We start from the raw sequence: 19,781 nt of genomic DNA on the forward strand, positions 1-19,781 counted from the left end.
TACCGCCCCCGCTGCTCCGATTCTCCGGCCAATCTCACGCTCCATAGTTCCCTCACTCGCGAACAAGACCCCGAGGTACTTGAACTCCTTCACTTGGGCAAACTAAACACGTAACGCATAATACAATCAATGGCAACCAATGTCTATTACCGCGGGGACACATGCATATTAGGATAGCATACAATACTGATAAGAAACAATGTTTATAATGTATTGCGTATATCATTAAATAGAACCACAGTTACCGCATATCATATGTTATAGCCTATCATACGTTTTCTTTGCCGATATTTATTTGAGGACTCAGTATTTCTGAAGTTGTGGAAGAAACCCCCTTATTCCATGTGTGAATTAGGCCATATTATTTGGCAATAAACTAAGCCGTTTGAAATTCATGTGCATCTGTCTCATCGGAGACTGCAGACGCGTTGTCTAAATATCAACTCGTCCGATTCAAATGCGCTCATGGCTCTTAAAGGGGATGGGAGCTGGCACTCTCATTGGTTTGTTGCACGTTACGCCCAAACCACACCTACGGGTAATTAGGCTGCTTCAGACCAACCCTTTTGACACTTGCGCCGCGGCGCAAGCGTCATTTATCCGCCTGTAAAATAGCGATAGCGCCGTAGAACCGCCCACAAAGCTACTTGCGCTTTGCGCTTTCCCACTTGCGTTTCAGACCGTTAAAATAGGGCCCTTAATGTACGCACTTATTGTATGGTGTATGTCCTTGCACTCATAAAAACAGTACTTGGCGCCTCTTATCCTAGCTGACTTTGTTGTATACAGGGAAGGGGTTAACCTCGCGAGTGTTAGTGCTTGGCACGTGGTTCTATGAACAACATACTTACTGTACCGTCCGTCAGCAATATATTGTTTCTCTTTCTTCTGACAAATGTACTTATTGTAAGTCGCTTTGGATAAAAGTGTCTGCTAATTGCCCTAAATGTAAATGTAACACTCAGGAAAAGCGTTTTAAGCAACAAATCGCCAAATTACTTCTCTCCCCCCCCCCCCCCCCCCCCCCCCCCCCCTCAAGGTGGTGGACGACAAGCTGATTTTCGTGAAGGTGCACATGCCCTGGGACGTGCTGTGCACCTACGCCGAAGTGCTGCACATCAAGCTGCCCATCCAGCCCAACGACCTGGCGTCGCGCCCGTCGCCGTGGCGATTCTTCTCCTGCGTCACCAAGCACTTCTACCCCAGCGAGGACAAGATCGGCACGGAGGCCGACTTCTACACCGCGCCCTTCGAGAAGGACCGCCTGGAGTACTTCTACGTCAAGGACCAGGACAACTTCTTCACCCCCTCCATGAGGAGCCGCATGGCGAGTGGTTTGTCCCCCATGATGCATCTGGTTGATTCGGACATCGGCAGTTAGGTGGTCTCCGACCCCGACAGAGGCCGGTTCTAGACCTATTTTCATGGGGGGGCCAGAATGGGGCCAGTTGTTTTGTTGGAGGGGCACATTGAACCCGGAACGCGAAATATTTAGTACAGTACTAAGTAACGGCATTCAAAAACACAATATACAAAAATTGGCTTTTTCCCGTTACAGCACTTATTTCAGTAGCATAGTATTAAGTGTTTCCTTCAGTTACAGCACTTTCATTGGTTAAAGCAATTGTCAATACTACAACCTTTTGGGTTTCCTTCACTGACATCAAACCACTCAGTATCATGCATCACCAACAGCAATGAAGTCAGTGTGATATATTAGGAATCTCAAGTTCCACCTTGTGCGTCGGTGCCACACCATCGCAAGCAATCGAACCCGCGTCCGGACGGTGGTTAAAAGAAAAAGAAAAAACGTTTGGAGGGGGCACTGGCCCCTGCTGGCACCCCCCCTAGAACCGCCCGATGTCCACGGTCGGACTTGAGGCCAACGTTGAGCTAGCTGCCTAGTATTGAAGTGACATTTTTGTTAGTGTAGTATATTTTAATATCTTTTTTTAAGTAAAATGTATTTAATATTTTTTTGCATTTGGAAGAATGGCACTTAGTAACCATGAAAATATTCTCTGATGCTATTTAGTATATAAATTATAACTTTACCGATGCTAACTGCGCTGATGCTAATCAACGTTAAACTGAAAAGAACATTAAAACCCTTCCTTTACAGTCCTATTAACAAATGTTTTTTGCTGTTTCTTACAGGCGTACTACATCCTGAACCGCGCGCCGTATGAAATCAGAGGCAACATCAAGAAGTTTGGCATCACTAAGCTACTGGACAGTGGAGTCTACAAGGCAGCCTACCCTCTCCACGATGTGAGTCAGAAAAGCATATATATATATTTTTTTTTTGTTATTATTGTGTGTTAGATAATTCTTTAATTTTTAGTTATTACATTATTTATTGATCTAAGCACTATTCACTACTATTATATATATATTTTTTTTTTACTTCAAATTTTTAATTAATTTTGGACCCCAATAATGTTCTAACACTACACTTGATGCAAACACATTTCTCCATGTTTTCTCTGCTGCTGTACCAATCAGTAACAAAATGGTTGTTTGTGCAAACGCTCTGCAAACTCTCTTACCTGTTACCTGTGCTCTTCAGTGCAGGTTTAACGTCAGGTCAACGGAACTGGGCAGCCCCAACGAGAGGCTGCTGCTCTACGAAGAATGGGCCCATCCCAAGAGCTTCTACAAAATGCAACCGCTCGACCTAATCAGGTAATTATGGGGTAGTGAGCCTATGGTGTGGTGTGTTAGGGTATAGTACAGTGTGTAACAATATGCTATGGTATACAGGAATCTGGGAAAATACCAGTAGCATACAAGGCGCCATTGAACACAGGCAGTCGTAAGAAGTGTATATTATTCTACTTTTAACTTTACTCTTTACATAATGTCACATATAACGACGATGTCTAGGAGTTCGGGAAAGATGTGCAGCTCTCAGATGCTCCAACAAACACATTGACGTGTTTTTAAACGTCTTAATAATGTTAAGATTGCCATCCATACAAGGAACTCACTAACTGGGGGCCATTGTCTAACATCATCCACATCCATACAAACCCAACTGCCGCCGTCAATTTCACCGTCAGCAGCAGACACAAAAAAATGGCGGCTGCCACAAAATGGCGCAGCAAAAAAAAGCAGTCGCTGGAATCGTATTTAGTTTGGTATTGCGCTGTATGGTACTGTATGTTATGGTATGTATATAAAACAACTATGTGTGAAGTCTTCCTCACAATTATCATTATGGTCGTCCACAGAAAGTATTACGGCGAGAAGATTGGTATTTATTTTGCCTGGTTGGGTTTCTACACCTTGATGCTGGCACTGGCGGCTGCCGTGGGCCTGGGCTGCTTCATATACGGCTACCACACCCAGGAGACCAGCACATGGAGGTACTGGGCAACGGACTGTGGGTCCTGTTCTGGTTTGGTTGTTTTCTCTTTCGTTTGTCTGCTCATTGGTTTGCTCGGTCTTTCTTTCATTCTGTCAGTCTGTCGGTTTGTATGTCGTCCTTTTTGTCTTTCCTCCTTTCTTGCTTTTTTCTCTTTCTCTCCTTTTCTTTTTCTCTTTCTTTCGGCCTTGTTTAGTTTTCCTGCCCTCTAACTGTCTTTCTTTCTTGTTTTCCTATTTCTCCTTTTACCATCTTTCATTCTTCAATCCAAGGCGGTTTATAGTGAACCAAGATACATGTGCTTTAAGTAGCAGATAGAGGTTAGTCTTTTTGCCGTTTGGTATCAAACCCAGAACCTCATGGCTTGGAGTGGATGCCCCAACTCATGAAAGCTGGCATTTTATAAGAAACAACGATTTGTAGTGCTTGAATAGGGCTGCATATGGCCAACATCTTAAGAGTGATACTTTCAACCTGCTGAATAATAGTTTTGATCAGTATAAATATTATAATTACATTAGTATTCATGCTATTCCACGTTCTGATACCAGTTTGTTCTGCCGTTACTTTTTAATATAGGTAAATAAGCATGTCTAACCTCTGTCTCCTGTCGGGGTGATCTTTCAGCAAGGAGGTGTGTGACCCCAACATAGGCGGCGCTATAGTAATGTGTCCGCAGTGTGACCTCGAGTGCACCTACTGGAGGCTCAACAGCACGTGTGAATCATCCAAAGTACGTTGATCTTTTTTTAATTTGTACTGCTCTTTTGGTGGTGTTTCATCTATAGACTCATCTATAACTGTGTGTTGTGTGGTTATATATGTGTTGTGTTTTCCTTTCATTTTCTTCTTAGAAACTTTGTATATTCGATAACTTTGGCACGCTGGTGTTTGCTGTCTTCATGTCAGTCTGGGGTGAGTTTTGTTTTAATAATGAAGTCATTGTCTGTCTCATATCATATCTCCTTTGCAGAAATTCAAGAATGCTGTACATTTTGGGAAGCAAATTTTTTTTTATTGATAATAACTTAAAATAACGCATAACACTAAGAACACAAAATTACTTAATTACTATTACTATTTGTTTTACTAACTTAAGCTGACTTACCACGGTATTTATATCATGAAATCAAAAACAAACATATTTCTTCCTTCTTCTTCTTCTTCTTCTTCTTCTTCTTCTTCTTCTTCTTCTTCTTCTTCTTCTTCTTCTTCTTCTTCTTCTTCTTCGCCTAGTGACTCTGTTCCTGGAGTTCTGGAAGCGGTACCAGGCGGAGCTGGAGTACGAGTGGGACACGGTGGAGTTCCTGGAGCAGGAGGAGCAGCCGAGGCCAGAGTACGAGGCAAAGTGTTCCCACGAAAGGATCAACCCCATCACCAGGGTACGAGCTCTGGTGTAGTCCTGACCGTGGCAGCCATCTTTGTAGTCCTGGCGGTCATGCGAACCATTGATCAAATCCACTATTTTATCACATTTACAAGCAAAAGTCATTCATGGAATTTTAATTAACAGTCTTGATAAAGTCAAAGTAATAAGCGACAAGATCGAATTTTTAATTGAAATGTCTTCAAAATATTCAGTTGTAAATACAGTGAATGTTAAATGACAAATGTGTGTCAATGAGTGCTTGTACTGGCCTTCGTACTGAGTATTTTTTGAAGGTATGGAATGATGCTATGGTCTGGTTTCGTCCTTCTGCAGGCCAAAGAGAAGGTGCCGTACACTGCGTGTGGACGGTGTATCCGGTTGTCCTTGGGAATCGGGACGGTCCTCTTCTGGGTAAAAGCCTGATTGATTGGTTAATATTAGTATGAAGTATTATTGGGGTTGGCCAGGCCAAGACTTGAATGATCTCAGACAGTGTTGTAAGATGCTTTGGATAAAAGTGTTGATTATTTTCTATATAGGCTAAACAAAAAAATATATTTATGATTTTATTATCTTATTATTAGGGCTGTCAAGCGATTAAAATATTTAATCGCATTATTCCCATAGTTAACTCGCGATTAATCACGATTAATCTGAAATCTTTTTTCTATGCTAAATATCCCTTGATTTCTTTGTCCCATTAATTGTTCTCATTTTAATGCTCTTATCAAAATGGAGAAGTGCATCGGCTTGCCTTGTGCAACTGTTTTTTTATTGATAACAACATTGGCATATACTGATCAAAACAGGAAGATACAAAAAAAAGCCGCTCCGCTGCGCGTCGGGGCCGGACAACTTCCCTTAACAGTGGTATAATGAGCACATACCACAGCCTGTCGTGATCTATTGCTTAAATATATCATGGATATGTCCTCTCCTCAGATCCTGCTCATCCTGGCGTCGGTGGTGGCCATCATCGTGTACCGCCTGGCCGTGTTCTTCGCCTTCTCCGCCAAGCTGCGGGCCCAGGACCTGAAGGAGCTGGAGCCCTTCAGGGAGTACGTCACGCCCCAGATGGCCACCACCGTCTCCGCCTCCATCATCAGCTTCGTGGTCATCATGATCCTCAACATCCTGTACGAGCGAGTGGCCATCTGGATCACCGACTTTGGTGAGTGGGGTCTCGTCGTTCAAGGGGTTCCGGGTTCGATCCCCCGCAATGGATGAGGCCCTCGGCCTGGAGGCGTCCTTGGGGAGAACGAGTGACCCCCCCTCCTTACGGCTCCTTAGTATTGTTTTGTATGTTCCGGTTTACTAAATGTTTAATAAATAGTTTAATAAATGTCTCAAAATGTTGTAAATGTATGTGGCTTTTCTTAGAAAATATGCTCTTTCACCTGAAATACTACATTGTATTTATTAGAAGGGCTGTTTAGTTCATTTACTGAACCATCATTTTTCAAAGACATGATGAATGAAATGAATGATTAGTTTATTCTTCTTATCCTCCTCTTTCCTAGTAGTAGTAGTAGTAGTAGTAGTAGTAGTAATGGCAGTAGTTGTAGATGTAGCCGTAGTAGTTTCATACTATTTTAGCCTCCAGTTAATTGAGTTCTAGTGCTTTGTCAGTAGCAACATCCCTCTCTCTCTTCTCCATTCACCCTCCAACAGAGCTTCCTCGCACCAAGACTGAGTATGAGAACAGCCTCACCCTCAAGATGTTCCTCTTTCAGTTCGTCAACTATTACTCTTCCTGTTTTTACATCGCCTTCGCTAAGGGCAAGGTCGTGGGATATCCCAAAGAGCCGGTGTACCTGCTGGGAAAGTACCGCAATGAGGAGGTGAATGAATTGGGACTTGAGTCTCAAACCGGTATTTCAAATCTTTTCATAACCCTTCAGATTAAAGACAGGGATGTGATTAGTTCAACGGGATGTTTTCGGTGAGAAACAGGATATTAGGGTGGGAGGAATTGTAGCGGGAAGGGGATTTCATCATGTTCTCCCTTTGCTAGCCAGTTGTATCTTAACCAGTCAAGGCCACAGTTGGAAACAGTGGAAAGAGAAATTCAGCAATGTTGTTTACGCTCCCAGTGTGTTTAATTAGCAAACACAATTTATCACAAAACATAAATGGAAAACATTACAATGGAAAACTTTTTTTGCATTATGGTAAATGTGTCTATTTCAAGAATGCAATCCCACACCTGCAGTACCCACAGGTTGAAAAATACTGTGCTAAACTATTGCAGGCTTACCTGTATACGAGTTGGAGGCAAACAGTGCAGCCTGCCCGCTCTGACATGTTTATGTCACATTACAGGGGGAAGGGAAAGATAAATTTGTTAGAATACGATTGGGAAATAATCCAATTGGGAAAGAGTTAACGAGGTCGGAAAAATTCCCTTCGATTGGGTAATGTTGTCTTTAAAGCTGAAAATAAATCTGTTCTAACTGTTATCTAGGTCCTGGCCTACCCTGGGTGGCAGAAGTATTTATGCACTTTATATTGTTGTGGTTTTAATAATTGTCTCGCTTTCCGTACAGTCTGTGTAACCATGTATCAGTGAGGTGCCTTACTATTTAATCTACTACCTCTTTATCTAGTCAGTTTATATGATTATGTTATCTATTCACCTTATGTGTTCATCTGATTCACTCCCTCTGAGTTCTGAACTTTGACTCTTTGTGCTTGCCGTAGTGCGACCCGGGCGGGTGTCTGATGGAGTTGACCACCCAGCTGACCGTCATCATGGGGGGCAAAGCCATCTGGAACAACATCCAGGAGGTCCTGCTCCCGTACGTGGACCATGTGAAGAATCACTCCAATGATTCACGATCGCATCATTATGCATATTATTATCAATTATTATTACCATATTATTATCAATATTATCTTTCCCCTTTATATCATTGTTAAGGGGCAAGATAATGCACCGGCGGAAGGGAACTGCGTTACATTCCCCCAAAGTCCACAGGCCTAACCCTGAGGCCTTCCACGTTTTCAGACCCTTGTGTAACACACAGTGTTACAACTGCAAGGAGTGAAGTGTGCAAACGTATTTAAGCTATTAAGAGATGCATGAAAACGCCAATGCCCAGAGGCAAAGCAGTATTATTAAACCAACAGACAGCCATCGAGTAAACATACTGCTTTGATTAAAAACAAATCCCGGGAGTAAGAATCAACACCATTGTGGATTTTTACCATCAGTAGAACTCAAACTAAAGAAAAAGCGGCAGATAACAAACGTTTGCTCTTTAGTCATTCAGTAGACGCTTTCACTCAATGCAACTCCCCCTTAATTCAAACGCGTGTCATTAAGGAGCAGGTAGGGGATAGGAGCGTCTTAGGAGGCTGGGGACTCGAACCGAGTACCTTTGGGCTCTGAGCGTAACCCCCTAACCCCCCTTGGCTCCCCGGCGCTGCAGGTGGGTGAAGAACCTGATCTTCCGCCACTGCACGCAGGCCGGCTCGGAGAAGGTGATCCCGCGCTGGGAGCAGGACTACCAGCTGCAGCCCATCGGCAAGCTGGGGCTGTTCTACGAATACCTTGAGATGGGTAGGCACCCTGCGGTTATTTCATTTATTCCCATATATTTTTTATTTGTTGCTGGTTCTTTATTCTCTTTTTTTTTTCTTTTTTTTCTTTTTTTAAGTCTTCATTTTCATAATTTCTTCTTTTTGTGTCAACATTTTTTGCATACATTTTTGTTTCTTAATTTCTTAATTTTTTAATTCCTTAAATTCTCTCCTTCTCTGTTTCTTCATTTGAGGAATTGGTGTTGGATGAAGCTAGCAATCAGATCGAAGTTTGGGTCACATGGCACATGTACTGCACGATGTGTGTTTTGCGTCCCCAAGGCAAAGCATATGCATGTTTCAGCCTGTGTGTTTACGTTAGGAAACACATTGTACACCCTTGGTTATACATTGCAGGTATTTAAAGAATCCCTAGACTCTAGGAAGAGTCTAGGAATTCCACAAACTGCCATCTATCTGGTAGATCCTGCGCAGTAAAGACACAGACAACTATTCCTTGGTGTTTGTGTTGCATTTATTAATATATACCTTCACATTGGCATCCTGCATGTTGATGTATTATATAATATATTATGTATGTATTATATATTAGTTTATTATATTATTTTTTTGTGAATCTTAGTGCACTTATTGTGTATTTAATGCAGCAGGTACTAACTTAGGTTATGCATATAGCTGCAGTTCAATCTTATTCTTATTCTTAAAGGTATTCTTATTTGCATGTCTTTGTTGTATTAAAGGCGTGAGGATTTAGAAGTCTTATTCTGTACTTCACGCCACCCGTCTTGCGCTCCGCTCCAGTGATCCAGTTCGGCTTCGTCACCCTGTTCGTGGCCTCCTTCCCCCTGGCTCCGGTCCTGGCGCTGGTCAACAACCTGTTTGAGATCCGCGTGGACGCCTGGAAGATCACCACGCAGTTCCGCCGCATGGTGCCCGAGAAGGCCCAGGACATCGGCGCCTGGCAGCCCATCCTTCAGGGCGTGGCCATCCTGGCCGTGGCCACCAACGTGAGTGGCTGGTGTGGTCATGTGACCCACTGACCCCCCCAAACCCCCAGCCTGTGTCATGTGACAGGATAGGAGTCGTCCCATGTCATGATTTGAATCGACTCTTTGTTTTTCGGCATTGGATTTTGTTATTATGATTTAATGTGTGAAATTATGGAAGATGTTTTTTTATTAGAGTGTTAATCCTCCTTTTCACTACAAAATGTGGCGTTTGTTAGTTAGATAACAGAAATCGGAATGAAAGTTATCAGGATTATATTTGAAGGTTTTACCCAGATGCATCCATTATCCGCCCCGAACCAGATGAGAGAGTTGATTTTATTTTAAAAAAAAACCAATTCAATTCAACTTTATTTGTATAGCAGTTCATCATAGTTAAAGATTACTGCAGTCCCGTAATGACATGTCTCTCATAAGGTATATTCACTCTGTCTTAACTTTGACCAAAGCCTTGGTTGTGTTATTCTGTGTTGTATTGACTCTGCCTTCCCCCTCCATGTGTCTTTCCCCAGGCTATGATCATCGCCTTTAGCTCAGACATGATCCCCCGCTTGGTGTACTACTGGTCCTTCTCGGTTTTCCCCTACGGCGACCACGCCGAGAGCACCATGAGTGGCTACATCAACAACACCCTGTCCATCTTCAACATCGATGACTTCTCCAACTTCAGCAGGCCCCACAACACACCCTACTGGTTCAAGAACAGCTCCACCTGCCGGTACACTTACAGACTCAACTGATTACCCTTTCAAAATAAAAGTCAACTTTAGGGTTCATTTCAAAATATGTTTAAAGAATGAAATATGGAAGTCTACTTATGTTAATTTGATGTGAAAGAATTGTATTTAAACTTTATTTGAATGAATGTGCTTCAGTGGAAATTACAGGCGTATGTGTTTTTCCAGGTGGTTTTGTGTGGGTGGACACTAACAGATGTTTATCTCGGCCTTTCAGCTATCGGGATTTCCGGAATCCCCCGGGCCATCACAAAGAATACCAGTACAATATGCAGTACTGGCATGTGATCGCTGCCAAGATGGCTTTCATAATCGTTGTTGAGGTATGTACAAGCTTTTAAAGGCATGCTTCTTGAAGCCGGCATGAATAATCTATTCATATTGACCTTGTAAAATCCATTTGACAAAGTGCACCATGTAAAAAAAATGAAAGCTCAATACTCTACAGGCTCTTCCAGCCAAACAAATGCATTTACCAATGAAAGGCATTTGAAAGATTGAATCTATTACCAGACACACAATGGTAAAATAAATAGAATATGGAATAAGATCGATACAGAAAGATACATGATATACTGAAAGTGAAAATGTAAGTGAAAGTAGTTTACCCTCTTCACTTAAAAGGTTAAAAGAATATAATTGGTTGTGAAAAGGACTTGGCTTGAATACATCTCCTCCTCCTCCTCCTCCTCCTCCTCCTCCTCCTCCTCCTCCTCCTCCTCCTCCAGCACATCGTCTACTTCACCAAGTTCGTGCTCTCCTACATAATCCCTGACGTACCGGTCCATGTCAGGGAGCAGATCAAGCGGGAGCGCTACCTGACCCAGGTCATCATCCACGAGGCCAACCTCAAGCTGGTGACCAAGCGGTTGAAACCGCCTGAGGACGATGAGGAGAAACCCCAGCACCCGAAGGGCAAGGAGGAAAAGCTGGAGCTGGAGCTGGATTTCTGAAGACTGTAGAAACACGACTCGGGTGACATCGTAAGCAAGGATCCCGCTCCCGAATGGAGACGGAGAGAAACATGATATAGGCCTACAGAAAGAGAAAATGAAAGTGGAAGTAGTTTACTGTCTTCGCTTCAAAGGTTAAAAGACATTTTAACAAAAGTCACCACAAATGACAAAAGTATTTTGCGATGAAAAGGACTTGGCTTGAATGCATCTCTTCCTCCTCCTCCTCCTCCTCCTCCTCCTCCTCCCCCCCGAACCAAAGACGGTAGACACGCAAGTGTCTACCGTACCAAATTGCTTATGCATAATTGGCCAATCCCAAATAGGCGTAAAGATCAAATGACTTGTTTTAGGACAAACCACTCGTAGGAAAAACAAAACCTGCCGAATAATAATGTTTTTCACATGTGTGCCATTGTATAGGTTGCCTTAAACATAATCACTGACGGCTACAACGGAACGTACCTCTATGAATCTAAACAAAAGTAACGCCGTCGGTGGAGTAAATGTCGCGCTGAAACATTCCATTGAGGTTTTTTGTCGAAAGAACAGGGGAGGTTGTTGTAGTGGCTAGGGGGTTCACCTCGCATCTGGAAAGGACTGTTTTAAAACCCATATGTCCTCAATGTTCCAAGCAGCATTCCCCTTAGCCCTTCCTGTGCACTAATGGCGTGTATCTCAATCAAAAGAAGAATGTGTCAGTTAAACCCCAAAATAGGAACCATCTGTTCGGACCTGGTTCTGGTCTTATCTTGCACTCCCTGGAAGATCTCTTATATGTTGAGGTTATTACCGTGTCACAGGATTGAAGGAGACGATATGAAATGCTTGTTGACCATCTCGTAACCACTTATTATATGCAACACAAAAACAAAGAGTTACAGTACCGATGGTGCATGCGAGTTTTGCGATGATTGTGTTGTATTATATATTGTGTTGACCAAGACAATCTAAGTGTGGTCTTTTTAAAACAGTTTTCATCTCACTTAAACACTGTTGAATGCTTGTTTTTTTGTCATGTGCCATTTTTTTAACGGCAGTATTATGAAAGCCATGTCTAACCATGGAATTGAATTCTGCACAGTACGTACACCCACTTTGTATTCCCCTCTGTGTAGATGACCTGTATCTCCCACTGTTACAAACACCTGAACACAGAGCAGTTGATGTATTTACTTTGTAAATAGAAGCACTTTGAGTGTTCAGTGTGCCAATAAATATATTACTCAAATCAGTGTTGAGGTTTTTTTTACAATGATTTGCTCAAATTTCAAATTAGGTCATGGCCACATAGTACATTTGAGTCATTTGACAAGTTAACAAAACAAATCTTAAATTATTGTAATATACATCAGTGATATACAATGACCTGTATACTCTGTGAATCGGCTTTCAACAATTGAACTAGTCCTACTTCTTGCTGATATCCAATATAAAGCAGATTAAATATGACTGACTTTTGTATGTTGTAATACACAAAGGTTTACTTTTTATTATTTTTCTCTGTAAGATAACAATATTAACAAATACTGCCACATTGTACAATCGCTTATTCTCGTGTTTTTAATAGAAGGTATGTAATCTTACTTCTGGACAGAAATGTAATTGTTGTGATGCACATATCTCCAGTCTTGTCTGTTTTTATACATTTAAAATTAAACAGTATTTTCTGTTATAAAACAGTTATTGTGTTTGTTTTGTTCACATTTCTGGAAATGTATACATATTTGCATTATGACATTATTATGGAACAGACCATATTGTAGGGACAACGAGGTCGCATACATAACAATAACTCTTCAGTATATAATGTTGTGCACCCCTAGTATAGTTGGTACACTCCGGGAAACCAGGGGGCGGTGTGCACGTAACGTAACAAGAGTCATAACAAGAGACTCTAAAGGATACAATACAGAACCATGGCGGAGAAAGATGCAGAAAATGTCAAAATGCATAATGAGAGACTACTTCTGAACCGGAGGAATGAGCTCGACTACTGGAAGAAGAACGCCGAGCGGATCCGCGGGCGGAACCGGCTGACGGGGCTCGCCATCGGCGCGTTTGTGGTCGGCATGTGTATCCTTGTGAGAGCCAGTGACCCTGGGACACCCAGGAAACCAGGGTTTAAAGTGTACATCTAAGAACTGCTATTTTATAAATGATGACCGTTGTAAGGCTAAGGTTATACCAGGATTGTGTTACTCTGAAATAGTGAGTTTTGGAGCTTGTATACAAGCTCCATTGTATGCGTTATTCATTCACTTGAGCAAATCAATTCTGCTCTTGTTTTTCTCAATTAACGAGTTCATTATCTCCAATTCTGAGAAGTTTTTATGGAGTAAACATTTTCCCTAAAATTAATCCCCAGAGAAGTTATCATTCACTTAAGAGTTCTAGTTCATAGAAACAACCATGTCCCGCCTGTTTTAGTTTGATCCAGTTTTATTTTAGTTTATCTTATCTGTTATGGGTGTTCAAACATAAATTCCACCTACCCTCAACTCGGATGTCATGAGTTATAGGTATTTATTACAGATCTTGTGTTAGGCTCTGATGCAGAGGGCATTATTTTGAGAAGATGTAGGCCTATTACTGTTATTTATGTATGAATGTATTTAACCCATATGTGCACTGTTGTCTTTTGGTCCTTAACTCCTATCAGTCGGCTACACCATCCTCTCTGTCAAGCAGGAGAAAATAATGGATGACATCGACAAAGAAGCAAAGGTCCAAATCTGGAGAGGTCCTCGTACTGGAGCCAACTCCTAGATCCTGTGTGTGTGTGTGGCTGTGCGTTAAATTAAATGTGCGTGTGCTGTATGATTAATCAAGACCGCAGGACCCACTTGGTTGTGGATGAAGAACAGAACCCAACAGAGTCTAGTATGGAAGAATTTGAGTCAACATCAAATCTGTAAACGTCTCATGAGAAAAAGAAAGAAGAAAATGTGGCGTGTTGTTGACTTGCTGCTTCTACATATCTTATCAACCAGAGGAATACAAAACTATATTTAACATGTATGTCATCTCTGAGGAGGCGCCACTCAATGTTCTGTCATGCACTATGTTCTGTCACATTATATTAAATTATCTTCATAAATAAAGTGGTTGTAAAATAAAAATGGTTATCTAAAATGGTCATGATTATATGTTCTAAGTCCATTTTGATTACAAAACATTGTCACTGTAATTAAATAAAAATCTTCTTGATTCCTTTAACTTTATTCTAACCACACTTGATACTGCAGTTCCATGTATTTCCACTAGGGAGTAATAGGATCGCATTTTTACCTACCCTAACCCATTTCTTTTTTCGTTTTTTTTTTTGGCCCTCATGGTATGGATATGGCCTTTCTCTGCTGCTGTATATTCTTATGCAGCCCTTTTTAAACCATGGGTGATATTAAAATATAAAACAGACATAATGGTCCATTTTTATTGCGGGCGGCCCATTTTATTGTTCACGCACGTCATCGATGGGCGACGTTGCCTCACTACCAAATAGACTCACATGTTCACCGCGCCGGCGCTCACAGGCGATACACGTTTAAAGGCTAATCTGAGACTTTCAGTGATAGTTGCCCTTTGGTGTGTTACTTTTAATCAGACAAACGCGTTTCAAACATGAGTTCCCAGATGACGTGCGTGGGGTGGGTGATGCGGGGTGTTTCCAAGGAAACACCAGACAAAGTGAGTTGTGGTTGTTAACTAATTTAAACCTTGGGTTTGGTTCTCTCTGGTCTAGTCTGCGACAGTTACCTTTTACTCACTCCACATCAAAATAATCATGATGTAAAATGCATACTCTCCTGTCTCTATTTCTGCTCTGATTTCTGCTATTTTCTATTAGGTTGTTGACTTTAAAATCCATGTTGTGTCATTATGGAAGTTTATGTCCATACCTTTGTAATGATTGTCTCCATCTGTTGAATGTTATTTTGCCTGTTTCGCTTACTGTAAACTTTCTATGTGGTTTCTATCAGGTTGAACTGAGCAAAGAGGAACTGCAGCGCATCATTGCTGAAGCAAAAGTAGAATTAGGGTAAAATGACACGCACACATTCACACACTATGCGGTCGTAACATAATTTCCCTAAAAACACATTTTGTTGTGTTGGTCTAATTATATATCATGTGTACCCTATTGCTAACGATCACATGTTAAAACATAACCTTGATTAATCAACAAATAATTGCTTTTTTATTGATTATTGTAAAAGCTACTCATCTTTTGTTTTTCCATCTACAGGGAAGCGGAGGAGGAGGAGGAGGAAGCTGATGGAGACGCCGGGATGCCTGCTGACCAGGAGCCGGTTGGAGGAGAGGAGGAGGAGGAAGAAGGGCAGGGCGAGGCAGAGGAAGATGAGAACAAAGCCGACAAGGAGGAACAGAAAGACGAGATGGCGCAGTACGGCCTGGATCAGTACGACGACGAGGACACGGGTGAGGAAGAGGTTGATCTCATAACGATGACAACATCCACATACTTGCGTACACATCTCCGAGGAAGTCATGCAGTTGTCGTAACAACACACATACACACACACACACTCACTCTAACTCGGAATACCAAACTGTATTCGTAGAGATGAGAAATTACAGAACGCCCCTTTTTCTTACATCCCAACTACATGTCATGTCATCCATGTCTACTCATGTCATGGCCTTTGTATTTTTTAACTAATCACCCTCTGGTTTCCCTTCTGCCTCGCAGTGGCCAGCAACCTTGGTGACAGTCTGGCCGGGCTGACTGTTTTCAGCTCCAATGAACAGGATCCTTACATCACAATCAAAGACACAGTGAGTGCCCCCCCCCCCCCCCCCCTCTTTACTGTCTCATATCGGGCATTTGTAGGAACTATACTGGATTTAAAAACCAGGCTTGTGTTACTGTTTCTGCTTCTGCTACTGTTGCAGGGGTGCGTATTTGTATGACATCGTAGTCCTTTCTAAATCAGGGTAATGTAGCGTCGGTCGGGTGCAGGATTGGGCCTAAACAATTGTTTTGTTTGGTTCCGGTTTCCGACCGACCCTGTCAATATATGTGCGACCCAAATTATTTTATGAGCTTTAAAAAAAAAAAAAAGAAAACAACCTACCTATCATTCGCTGCCCCTGGAAAAAATAAATTAAAATAAATTCCCTACCTACCCATGACCTCAATTGACAACCAACAGGAACCAAACTTTTTTTTTTTAGGCCTTGTCTAGAAGGTGAGAGGGTTCAACTCCCAGCCAGAAGGATCTGTGTTCAATCCCTCGTGCCCGTGCAGTGACTAATGAAAAGTGTCTCAAATGTTTCTTTGGATGAGGCGTCGGACGAATAACTAAATAACCAATTGGTTGTTTGTGTGAGGGGGCTTTCAGTGGGCGTTCACGCTGATGGGTCCTGTGCTTCTGTCCCCATAAGGACCAGTACGAGAGGGAGGACTTTCAGATCAAACCCAACGACAACCTGGTTCTGGCTGGCAGGGCGGAGAAGGACTGCTGCAACCTGGAGGTCTACGGTCAGTCGTCTGTACTGATGACAGTTTATGCAAATCATCTGAATATACTTGTCATCATCTGAATACAATTTTGTCCTTCTTCATACTGATGATAAGTTTTATGGCCTTAGAATTTAAAGAACATTGGTCTGTATAGAAGCAATGCGTATTGTTTCATCACACTTATTGTAAACGTTTTTAAACATGGACATGCATACCCTAATGTTTAACATTATCCTCCCTCTCACCTGCCTGGACTTGGTTGTTATTCATCGTGTGTGTGTGTGTGTGTGTGTGTGTGTGTGTGTGTGTGTGTGTGTGACGATTCACAAATAAGTGACGTGTGATGTCCTCCTATGTCTTCCAGTGTATAACTCTGATGAGGACTCCCTGTACGTCCATCACGACATTCTGCTGCCAGCCTACCCACTCTGTGTAGAGTGGCTGAACTTTGACCCTGCCGAGGGAAAAGGTAAATGGACCGAATTCAGCCCACAGAAATGGCCATGAATAGCTCTACGCCATGCTTGATAAATGTGTCAAAGCATCTTTTTATTCAAAGTCTAAATCTTTATTTGTCAAATGTACAATTCAACCCAGGGTTGTTCTGGGCTGTGAAATTCTTTGGACCATGCAAGCGACAACAACTCAGTGGTGGTTTTGGCCTTTCCTCCACACTCAAGCTGACCATTTCCAGCCCCCAAAAAAAAAGTGGTCCCCAAAGTGGATTGATCGGAAAACGCCAGTTTGGAAAAAAGACCCGAAACCACTCATTGTGCCCGTGAGCTCCATCGTTTCCTGTGTGTTCATTGGTCGGATGGTTTGCAGGGAACTACGCGGCGGTGGGCAACATGACCCCCCAGATCGACGTGTGGGACCTGGACGTGGTGGACTGCCTGGAGCCCGCCTTCTCCCTGGGAAGCAAGAAGACAGACAAGAAGAAGACCAAGAAGAAGGGCAAGAAGGTGAGCACTGGCTCAGGGGATGGAGCTGCTGGGGTGCTAGCCGCACCACGCCTTGTAGCGACCCAGGTTCAAAAAAAAAAAATCAAAATAATAATATACAATATAATAGGTATTTGCCTTTTTTAAAAAAGAAAAAAATAATATACATATTTTTGTGTAAATGGTCAGATGCGATTTGAATTATTATGAGCTCTATTATTGGTTATGGGTTCAATCCCCAATGTCAGAATCCTGCCTGTAGGCATTATTGAGCAAATCAACGACTCGATGCATGTATCCGAGGTCACTTTATTTGGATTAAAGTGTCTCCTCCAATGCTTAATAGTATTAGTTCAGTGCATTCTGTTTTCTGTGGAAGCTTTTCTATCGTTTCCCTCCTGCTGTTCTGATGGCTTGTTTGTTTGTTTGTTGCCAGGCTGCGGCGGAGCCGGTCGATGGACACACGGATGCAGTGCTGGACTTATCCTGGAACAAGCTAGTGAGGTCAGAGGTCAACTCTCTACAGCCCGGCTCCCATTCTGTTTATGAGTAGTTAATTGTAGATTCAGAAAAAACTAGAAAGTATGAGTATTAATAACATTCATATAATATAATATGTATCTCGACGAGAATAGAATGATTCAATTTGGTTGATGCTGTGTCTTTTAATACCATGAGCATGTGTATTTCCAAGATGTGAGTTATAACTTCCTACGTCACCCACAATGCACCACTCGAGAAGCTGTCTTGGGCCTTGAAGGAACTTCCATGTCAAAGATCAAAAAAATACAAATAATAAGAATTCAGAAAACAAAAGTCTATTATCAGGTGCACCTGATGGCCCAGTTTATATCTGCCCAGTTGAAACCAGACCAGTTTAAATCTACCCAGTTGAAACCAGACCAGCTGAGCGCTGACCGGTGGCTGCGGTTCCTCCCATCTCCTCCCCCAGGAACGTGTTGGCGAGCGCGTCTGCAGATGAGACGGTCATCCTGTGGGACATGGCCCAGGGAAAACCGGCTTCCACGCTGAGGAAACACACTGACAAGGTACTGAGAGGAGAACACGTTTGAGAGTAGTCTCGCTGGTGTGTGCGTGCGTGCTGTAGCGCGAGGCCATTGGCTGGATCCAAACCTTCGGTTCTCTCCCAGGTCCAGGCGCTGGCGTTCCACCCCTTTGAGGCTCAGACCCTGCTGTCAGGATCATACGATAAGTAGGTGGACTCCAGCTGTTTGCTTATGTTTACCTTTGGATATTTTACCATTCCATATTGTAGGAGAGGCCTGTATTTTTTCTCTCAAGCTTAACTTGAAGCTGCTACGTTCATTTCACACTTGCTTTCTTGGCCAATGGAAAGTATGGAGAATATTGACACTTTATGAAGTACTGAATTCACACAGAAGTCTATGTTACTAATTTTGTATAGAGACTATGTATTTAATCACCAGAAAATAATAAATAAAAACAAAGGAATCTGATGCAAACGGCGTATGCCTTAGGCCCTTTAGTCTGTCTCAATACTCAGTTCAGCATTGAGAGTGAGACACGAACCATCTGAGGTAAATGATGGATGATCTTGGTTAGATCCCTCAGTCTCATGTACAGTGTTGCTAAGGAAAACCCTTTTTCTCCCGGTGAAGAACGGCGATCCTGTATGACTGCCGGAGTCCGGCCAACACCCGCACCTGGAGGTTCAGCGGCACGGTGGAGCGCGTCGTCTGGAACCACTTCTCCGCCTGCAACTTCCTGGTGTGTGTGTGTGTGTGTGTGTGTCCGTGTGTTTGTGTGCTTGCGAATAGTTTAGTCTACCTACCCTGAAGTAATCAGCTTCCAATCCTGGTTACGTTTGAAAATAGCATAATTGCGTAACTACCCTCTATTATTTTCATTTCCCTTCCTTATATTTTTGATTATTTTCTATATTTCAGGGTGTTGGTGTAAACATTTATTGTCATAACGGAAGCAGTCTTTTTAAACATCAATACCAAAAACACTAAGGGGAGAGTCTTTTGAGTATTGGTTGTTTGTTGGCCTCGCTGTGAAATCAGTTTCTGGATTGCTTTGTTTCAGGCGAGTACAGAAGATGGTTTTGTGTACTGTCTGGACGCCCGCTCGGATAAACCTGTGTTCACCCTGAAGGCCCACGACGGAGAAGTCACCGGTAGGATACCTCACAGATCAGATACAAGAGAAACAACTTTCCAAAAACAAAAAGTAGCCAGTAGACGTGGAACCAGACTACTCTCTCGCTTAAGAATATTTAACGGGGCGATTTAATGTTGATGAAAGAGACAATGCCAAGGTGGTATTTAGCTACACCTTTCCAGTATGCGATCGGAAGACGTGTACATTTCCTGTCCAGACACCAACGTCCTT

General features: G+C 42.5%; 3 protein-coding genes across 3 annotated transcripts in view; all 3 read left to right on the plus strand.

Annotated features, from left to right (window-relative positions):
* ano6 (anoctamin 6) overlaps positions 1 to 12,210 on the plus strand; it is a 28,164-nt gene extending 15,954 nt beyond the window's left edge. Inside the window, exons 5-20 of the mRNA XM_030341871.1 lie at positions 1,040 to 1,327; positions 2,158 to 2,271; positions 2,570 to 2,685; positions 3,234 to 3,368; positions 3,995 to 4,100; positions 4,222 to 4,282; positions 4,604 to 4,749; positions 5,070 to 5,147; positions 5,679 to 5,907; positions 6,408 to 6,577; positions 7,437 to 7,534; positions 8,168 to 8,298; positions 9,081 to 9,286; positions 9,799 to 10,004; positions 10,241 to 10,346; positions 10,752 to 12,210. Of these exons, the coding sequence (XP_030197731.1) occupies positions 1,040 to 1,327; positions 2,158 to 2,271; positions 2,570 to 2,685; positions 3,234 to 3,368; positions 3,995 to 4,100; positions 4,222 to 4,282; positions 4,604 to 4,749; positions 5,070 to 5,147; positions 5,679 to 5,907; positions 6,408 to 6,577; positions 7,437 to 7,534; positions 8,168 to 8,298; positions 9,081 to 9,286; positions 9,799 to 10,004; positions 10,241 to 10,346; positions 10,752 to 10,976 (2,415 nt within the window). The 3' untranslated portion in view covers positions 10,977 to 12,210. The remainder of the gene's footprint in view (positions 1 to 1,039; positions 1,328 to 2,157; positions 2,272 to 2,569; positions 2,686 to 3,233; positions 3,369 to 3,994; positions 4,101 to 4,221; positions 4,283 to 4,603; positions 4,750 to 5,069; positions 5,148 to 5,678; positions 5,908 to 6,407; positions 6,578 to 7,436; positions 7,535 to 8,167; positions 8,299 to 9,080; positions 9,287 to 9,798; positions 10,005 to 10,240; positions 10,347 to 10,751) is intronic.
* A 608-nt stretch (positions 12,211 to 12,818) lies between these two features.
* Positions 12,819 to 14,195, plus strand: LOC115532244 (cytochrome c oxidase assembly factor 3 homolog, mitochondrial). The gene is made up of 2 exons (XM_030341887.1): positions 12,819 to 13,052; positions 13,639 to 14,195. Exons 1-2 carry the CDS (start codon positions 12,896 to 12,898, stop codon positions 13,743 to 13,745), a joined length of 264 nt encoding a protein of 87 aa, XP_030197747.1. The 5' UTR covers positions 12,819 to 12,895; the 3' UTR covers positions 13,746 to 14,195.
* A 246-nt stretch (positions 14,196 to 14,441) lies between these two features.
* The window catches only part of pwp1 (PWP1 homolog, endonuclein), a 7,162-nt gene continuing 1,822 nt past the window's right edge, over positions 14,442 to 19,781 (plus strand). Inside the window, exons 1-12 of the mRNA XM_030341878.1 lie at positions 14,442 to 14,666; positions 14,960 to 15,018; positions 15,226 to 15,419; positions 15,691 to 15,776; positions 16,386 to 16,482; positions 16,829 to 16,933; positions 17,290 to 17,426; positions 17,842 to 17,909; positions 18,358 to 18,454; positions 18,557 to 18,618; positions 19,046 to 19,154; positions 19,476 to 19,566. Coding sequence (XP_030197738.1) covers positions 14,601 to 14,666; positions 14,960 to 15,018; positions 15,226 to 15,419; positions 15,691 to 15,776; positions 16,386 to 16,482; positions 16,829 to 16,933; positions 17,290 to 17,426; positions 17,842 to 17,909; positions 18,358 to 18,454; positions 18,557 to 18,618; positions 19,046 to 19,154; positions 19,476 to 19,566 — 1,171 coding nt within the window. The 5' untranslated portion in view covers positions 14,442 to 14,600. The remainder of the gene's footprint in view (positions 14,667 to 14,959; positions 15,019 to 15,225; positions 15,420 to 15,690; positions 15,777 to 16,385; positions 16,483 to 16,828; positions 16,934 to 17,289; positions 17,427 to 17,841; positions 17,910 to 18,357; positions 18,455 to 18,556; positions 18,619 to 19,045; positions 19,155 to 19,475; positions 19,567 to 19,781) is intronic.

Source organism: Gadus morhua, chromosome 19 (genome assembly GCF_902167405.1).
Source record: "Gadus morhua chromosome 19, gadMor3.0, whole genome shotgun sequence".
NCBI classification, from domain to species: Eukaryota; Metazoa; Chordata; class Actinopteri; order Gadiformes; family Gadidae; genus Gadus; species Gadus morhua.

Excerpts from the sequence above, each read along its gene's own strand:
- LOC115532244 (XM_030341887.1), top strand. The coding sequence starts at position 12,896 with ATGGCGGAGAAAGATGCAGAAAATGTCAAAATGCATAATGAGAGACTA. Across the intron at positions 13,053-13,638 it reads CGCGTTTGTGGTCGGCATGT|TCGGCTACACCATCCTCTCT; the intron begins GTATCCTTGTGA and ends AACTCCTATCAG.